The 7,247-nt window shown below is 37.3% G+C and overlaps 1 protein-coding gene across 1 annotated transcript; it reads left to right on the top strand.

Annotated features, from left to right (window-relative positions):
* Positions 1-2,814: 2,814 nt before the first annotated feature.
* LOC117401260 (growth/differentiation factor 8-like) lies at positions 2,815-6,396 on the top strand. The gene is made up of 2 exons (XM_034912089.2): positions 2,815-3,383; positions 4,081-6,396. The coding sequence occupies exons 1-2, from the start codon at positions 3,065-3,067 to the stop codon at positions 4,863-4,865; spliced, it is 1,104 nt and encodes a 367-aa protein (XP_034767980.2). The 5' UTR covers positions 2,815-3,064; the 3' UTR covers positions 4,866-6,396.
* The last annotated feature ends 851 nt before the right edge of the window (positions 6,397-7,247 follow it).

Below are 7,247 nucleotides of genomic sequence, written 5' to 3'. Positions count from 1 at the left end.
ACATTGGACCATTAATTTAAAGTGATGCTTCTGTATTAAATGTAAGTCCTGTATACCAAGTTTCTTGACTGTTTTTAAGGACAGTACTTTTTGTAGTACTGTGTGTATGTAGCGTGCACGGGGGAAGGCAGCAGTAAGGCTGGTAGGTGACGTAATCACACAGAAAGACAGCGGTTTCGGCGCTGTGCTTTAGTGCGAGAGGTCCCGGGTTCGCGCCCGCCCTCCGCCTGTGTGTGGATTGCCTCGTCCTGAGTGATGCACCTGCCTGCGGGAATCGCTCCAATATTTTATTGACTTTTCAACAGCACTCACAAGACATTGATCTCCCGCAACAATACATCAACCAAAAGAGTTCATATTAAATAGAGCTATGCAATTCCATAACTATATGACCTAAATAAATAAACACATGAACATGTTCGTGCTCTCTAGTCAAAAGAGTGGAAGTAAACCATTACAGTATGCCAGAGACCAGAACATTCTGAACATTTATCCAAATAAAGACAGTGTATTTTTTCAAGTGAAGGTTCAGTGTCCTTCCAGATACAAAGGATAGCTTTTTTTTTTTTTTTTTTTAGCAAGAATTAAAAGATTAATAACTAGTCTTTGTTCTGGATAAGAAAGATATAGATCAGAAGTATCAAGTATAGCCAGATTGCGAGAGATATTTATATGAGTATTAAATATTTGATTTATATGAAAGAAAACATCTGACCGGAATGTAACTTTTGTGCAATACCAAATTAAATGTGGCAAGTCAGAATTTTCTTTGCTACATCTCCAGCATAAATAATTATTTATTAATGTACAATTTATAATTGATACTGGGGTAAAGTAAGCGCTGTGTACATTTCGGGACTGTCCCGCCCAATCACGGACGGGTGGTGCGCTGTATTATTACTGTTGCTATTGTGTACAATTTGACCTAAAACCAAAGTTCATGTTGACATTAGCCTGCCCACTCTCCTTCCACTGGCGCGCCTGGTATTCCTTACAGCAAGCACATATTTATTTGGATGTCTGGTACATTAAGTTAAAGAAGTTTCCATGTACTGCTGGCGCTCTTTATTGTGTCTTTGCTGTACTAAAACGAATTTCAAACAATGATAAATCGCTCAAAGAAGGATCCCAGCAATTGCACAGATTCCTTTTATAGTGCGAATGCCGCGGACTCGTGCCAGTGTGATTAGCCTGTAGTTAATGTGTTAGTCACGCGGGGAATGTAAGCTTGTGAAGTGTGCGCAGTATGGATCATACCTGTCCGACTCGCCCTGCTGCTGTAGTCAATTTGAAAAACATGTCGTTAACTTATCAGAATTGCATAACATAATAACGGTATCTTATCTGCAAGTAAAACTACTTATGATATTTATAAAGGGAATTAGTTGCGTCGACGCGTGCAGTATCATCGTGACTAATGTGTGTCATATCAGGTCGTTGTGTTCTCAATTGCAACGAAACCAAAGCAGGGGCGTCGTTTGAGAAACATTTAAAAATTGTATCTGAAAGTACAATTTTGAAAACTTGTAAGAACGTGTTTGGTAACATTTATGTATTAGCTAAATCTGGATTTGTTGTGGTTACATTTAGGGGGAAATACGCGATTTACATTAAAACAGGTGTTGTGAAATATCTGCATCCCGTGGACTCTTTGCAACCCCCGCCCGTGAAAATATACGAAAGGAACAGTTCACGTCTTCAGAACTGGTTTCAGTGCAAAGTTAAAGCGGTTAGCAAATATCAAATAAAGGCGAATACACAAAATAACTATTAAAAATGGCAAAATGAAGCACTAAGCAGAGCAATATCCCAAACCATTTCGTGAAAGCGAAGGGCTTTAATGAGAAACCAACTTCAAATTAACCGAAGCCTTTTGTGCAGAAAATATACCCCTACCTACACCTGATAATGCAAAGCCTAAAGGGAGGGCGGTTTACAGTTCTGCAGAAGCATGAACCCCGATTTGCAGCTCTTGCAGTCGTTCCTCTGTGGTGCTTAACCGGTCAACAGTGTAAATGCAGAACGATGCATCTAATATTTTAATGTACATCCTGTAATACCAGCACCACAGGATATTGTACAATTCTCAATTTAACCAGAACATTTATTTAAAAATACTAAATGTCAGTGTTCAGATTGTTCTCAATTAATTAATTAATTAATTAATTAATTAATTAATTAATTAATTAACTTTACATAGGCAAGGTATAGGCCTACGTGTTAAAATTCAAAGGTAAGCATGTTCCTGCTACGGCTGTTTTTAAAAGTTAAGCCTGCTGTTAAAATAAAATCAATGTTTACTTTTGACTAAAAGCGCGTGGTATAAAGCACATTAAATACATTAAATCTATATTTGCTTATCAAATATTAGAGTATATTACATTAATACATATATTTAAGTTCAACTCTTTGTAGCCGTGAAATTGTCTAGTTTTAGCTGTGACTGTGCCGTGATTTTTACATATTTTTACCCTAGCCACGATTGCCAGGTGCCAGATGTACTGAGAAATGAAGCTTTTATAGGCAATGGCTGAAATATTCGCCTTTCTGATTCGATTCACACTTTTTATAGTCTACAGCACACCTTTGGTATACACGCATGCATTTGTTTTGTTTGTGAATTGAATAGTGAGGACTAATTAAGTTGTGTTTATCCTCTAACGCAGCTTCATTGATTTTGGTGGTGTTTTAGCAAAACGTGTTTATAGATGTGAATTTGGTTTAAGAAAATGGGAAAATATGTAAGTCAGCCTTAGTATTTAAATTCGAGCGTAAATACGTTTCCGTACATCATTTTCTTAAGTTCAAAAAATGAAAATTTAAAAAACAATAATAATTAAGATGTTAGGTCTCTCACAGCCTACACTTCAGTTAACATAATAATAATAATAATAATAATAATAATAATAATCATCATCATCATCATCATCTCCAGCCAAATTAGGAATTCCTGTAACCAGGGATTCCATTTCACGATAAGTGATGCGTGTGAAAAGGTGGAGTTTAAGCACACTATAAATGGGAGCAACCTCTGGAATTTCATTCATACATCTCAGCACAGACCATGCTGCTATTACAGAGAGCTGCATGCGTCAGGTACCTCGTGGCCTGTGCGGTTTTATTCTGTAGAACGCCGGGGGCGGAATTGAGACCCCGCCAGCAGGACCAAGCACGGGACACACTCCTACTTGAAGCTGTCAAAAAGGGAATACTCGAATCTTTGGGAGTTGAGAGCCCGCCTGTTCCACGCGAGACAGTGCCCACGCACGAGCTGGAGAGGGTGCGGAGCCTGTATGAGGAGAAACTGCGTGAACTCCGAAAAAACACGACGGGAGAAGACATCCATTCATCAGAGACGAGGACAATTCTACTTACAGCTAAGTGTGAGTAAAACAAAAAAGCAAACAAGTTTGAGTTGTTGTTATTATTATTATTATTATTATTATTATTATTATTATTATTATTATTATTATTATTATCTGGAATTATGAAAAGAGGTTTAGGTTTAGGACGTCATTGTAACCCAGTTTTACTAATAATATAGCAGAATACTTTGTACCTTAGAAAAAGCCTAGCAATTAATGTGACAGAATAGCAACAGAATAAAACACAAACAATAGATATGTAATATGAAATCAGTGTATGAAGTTTCACAAATATCAGTTAATAGATACATAGACAAGATGTGGCCAAGTGATCAAATTAAGATGGTAAATTAATGTTCAAATAAATAAATAAATATAACCCCTTTGGTCATTATATAATTTAGAAATCTGAAAACAGTTTGTGTGAACTCTATGGAGTTCGAGAAGTTGCCCTGACAAAACTAAAAAAAAAAAAAAAAAACACATTATAAAACAGATACATAGATAGGAAACTTAACATGGTACAACTATATACACAGTCACTACTGATATGATGAAACTTAATCTGAAACATACATAATATGCCTTTTAATATCTTTAACTTCTGTGGTTGCTTGGTGGTTTACATTTAGGATATTATTATTATATATGTTTAGTAATGTCTGAACAGGTTAAAGAAAACTATTTATAATAACTTTCTTTATTTCTTCTACAGTAGAACCTTCTGTTGAAAGTATAGAACTGCACAAAGGAGTTGCCAGCCAACACACTCAGAAGTTCAAAGCCGTGTTCCACAAGACCAACCTAATTACAAACAAACTCCACATCGTACGCGCTGAACTAAAGCTTTACAAACAACTACTAAATGCCCTTCCCCCCAGAAAGCATCCTTCTGGGATCACCCTTTACAAACTACAGAAGACTGCTCCGGACCGTGAACCGACTGCAAACCTCATTGCCTCAGATCTCTTGGCCTTCAAAAACGTTGATGTCAAAGCCGCCATTTCAGAATGGCAAGCGAGCTCGGAAATCACTTTGGAGCTGGGGATCGAATTTGTTCCCCAAGCCAACGAAAGCCTCTTATCCTGGGCAGAACCTCAGCAACTCACGCTGCAGATCGAAACCAAGGAAGGAGAAGATAGACAGAGAAGGAAAAGATCTGTGGTGTCCGAGGAGGACTGTAAGAAAAATGAGAATGAGTGCTGCCGAAAATCGCTGAGGGTGTCCTTTAAGGACATTGGCTGGACTGACTGGGTGGTTGCCCCCGAATCCTACACCATGTATTTCTGTGATGGATCCTGCCCTCATAATTACAAGCCAGCCAGCATGCATGCACAGATCAAATCTAGAATGCACCATTTCTCTAAAGGAGCAACGCCTGCTCCCTGCTGCATCCCAGCCTCGTATGAACCCATGGTTCTAATGCACTATAACACTGAGGGGAAACTGACTTTGACTCCTTTCAATGATATGATTGTCAGCAAGTGTTATTGTGCTTAGGTTTATAGGAATGTAAGAATATACGAAAAGAACATTCAGCCCATCAGTGCTCATCTGGTTCCTTAATTAATCTCAAAACTTGAGTCTGATCTTAAAGGAGCCCAATGATTCAGCTTCAAAACTATGACTAGGTAACCCATTCCATACCCTCACTGTGTGAAGGTGTCTCCTACCCTAAGTCTATTTCCAACAGTGTCCTCTGGTCCTGGTTTCTGTACTGTACTTAAAGTATAGATTGGGGTTAACTTTGTCAGGTCATTTTACGATTTTAAAGACTCCCTCTAATGTGTGAGCCGGTAAATCAAAAGGGGGGAAAAGCAATGTGCAAAATAAACTAAAAACCGCCATACTATTTACAATGCAAACTGAAATTATTACAGCCATACAATCTGAAAATGTTGCAAAAGTGTGTATAAAAAAATATGTGAAATATATTGTTTGTTGTTTGACCAGCCTGCACGCTGTTAAGCCACAGCTCTGTGATTATCCTGAGGTTACCCCACAAAGTGCATTACGTGGATTCTAAAGGGCTCTAAAACATCCAAAATGAATGGTATATATTATAACTTCCACTGACTGTCAACAAAACGGTTTGCAGAAATTGTGCATAAAATTGCACATGATTGTGGAACACAGTAGTTTTCTTTTTTTAAATGCATTTGGTCTTTGTTTTTGTATCACAAACGAATTCTGCTATATTGCTGTTTTATCCCCATAGAAAGCCCAGGCTGCTTTCAGTTGAGGTTTAAGATACACAGCCAGAAAAGGGTTTGGCTAAAATCAGCAGCTATCTTTGTTCAAAGTTCAAAGAAAGCATAATAAAGGGAACTTTCACTTACATGTGACGTAGCGCAGCACATTTCACAATTAGTTAACATTTCACAATTAGTTTCTAACACTGCCTTAGCAACTATATAATATTAGGGATTTTAATCAGATTTTTTTTACTGTTTCTTATGTTTCTGCTTATATTATTATTTACACAGCTTCCCCAACTGGGTCGGCTTCTGAAAAAACTCCTACAAGCTGATGTGGTTTGAAAAATGACTACTAGCGTAGATATTACTGTTCCACACCCCTAGTGGTCACCTCACTTCAGAATTTTAGGAGTCTTTTCAGAAACAGACCCCGTGGTTGAAGAAAATATTAGTAAGCTTAGTAAATAATATAGCAACACAAAATTAGACATCAGACAGGTATAATAATCCTGTGCTTAATTGATCTTAGGTTTCTTAAGGTACTGTTTTTCAATATTTGAATGCATTATCACAAATATATTTCTGTATCCAAAAGAAATATGTTAAATGAAAACCTATTAAAAAAAGTTATTCTCAGGCACAATAATACAGTGTTGTGCAATATATTTAATATAAGTAAGTAAGAGCAAATGTATTTATAAAGAAGCATATTTATTGTAACTTATTTACTATTTATAAGATGCCTACGTTGGTTTTGCAAAGATATTTAAAATGTTATTTTAAAAAATGTTTTATGAATTTGTAAAATTCCAGACTTGTTAAGCTTTATTTTTGATAATAAAATTATTTTTAAAGAACTCACTGATTTTGTTCTTGAGAGCGGACCCCTGCAGGGCTGGTCTTTGTCCTCCAGGGGCCGTAGCTCACGTCCGCTCTCCAGTTCCTGGGTGTAAAGAGGTTATTGGTGGGGATCAGAGGACGTCCAATGACCTTTAGTTCTCCCGAGCAGCAGTGTGGGTAATTACTGCAGCGAGGGAAGGTAATTGGACATTTTGAATTAGGGAGAAAATAATATACATATATACTGTATAATCAGACTTGTAGGACTCGAGTCATCAGGGTCAGAGTACGAGTCACTATCATTTGAGTCCAAGTCCGAGTCACAAGTGCTTGACTTCGAATATAAATACATAAGAACATAAGAAAGTTTACAAACAAGAGGAGGCCATTCATCCCATCTTGCTCGTTTGGTTGTTAGTAGCTTATTGATCCCAGGGTGTCAGCTTCAACAAATTTACTGGGGAGTTGGTTCCAGACCCTCACAATTCTCTGTGTAAAAAAGTGCCTCCTATTTTCTGTTCTGAATGCCCCTTTACAGTGCCTTGCGAAAGTATTCGGCCCCCTTGAACTTTGCGACCTTTTGCCACATTTCAGGCTTCAAACATAAAGATATGAAACTGTAATTTTTTGTGAAGAATCAACAACAAGTGGGACACAATCATGAAGTGGAACGAAATTTATTGGATATTTCAAACTTTTTTAACAAATAAAAAACTGAAAAATTGGGCGTGCAAAATTATTCAGCCCCTTTACTTTCAGTGCAGCAAACTCTCTCCAGAAGTTCAGTGAGGATCTCTGAATGATCCAATGTTGACCTAAATGACTAATGATGATAAATAGAATC

The sequence above is a fragment of the Acipenser ruthenus genome, chromosome 47 (genome assembly GCF_902713425.1).
Source record: "Acipenser ruthenus chromosome 47, fAciRut3.2 maternal haplotype, whole genome shotgun sequence".
In the NCBI taxonomy this organism is placed as follows: domain Eukaryota; kingdom Metazoa; phylum Chordata; class Actinopteri; order Acipenseriformes; family Acipenseridae; genus Acipenser; species Acipenser ruthenus.
The sequence above is the reverse complement of the archived record's forward strand: the minus strand, read 5'-3'. Positions and strand labels throughout refer to the sequence as shown.

What these genes read in the sequence shown, in the direction of transcription:
- LOC117401260 (XM_034912089.2), top strand. Translation starts at nt 3,065, where the DNA reads ATGCTGCTATTACAGAGAGCTGCATGCGTCAGGTACCTCGTGGCCTGT. An exon ending in AATTCTACTTACAGCTAAGT is followed by an intron (nt 3,384 to 4,080) that starts GTGAGTAAAACA and finishes TTTCTTCTACAG; the next exon opens with TAGAACCTTCTGTTGAAAGT.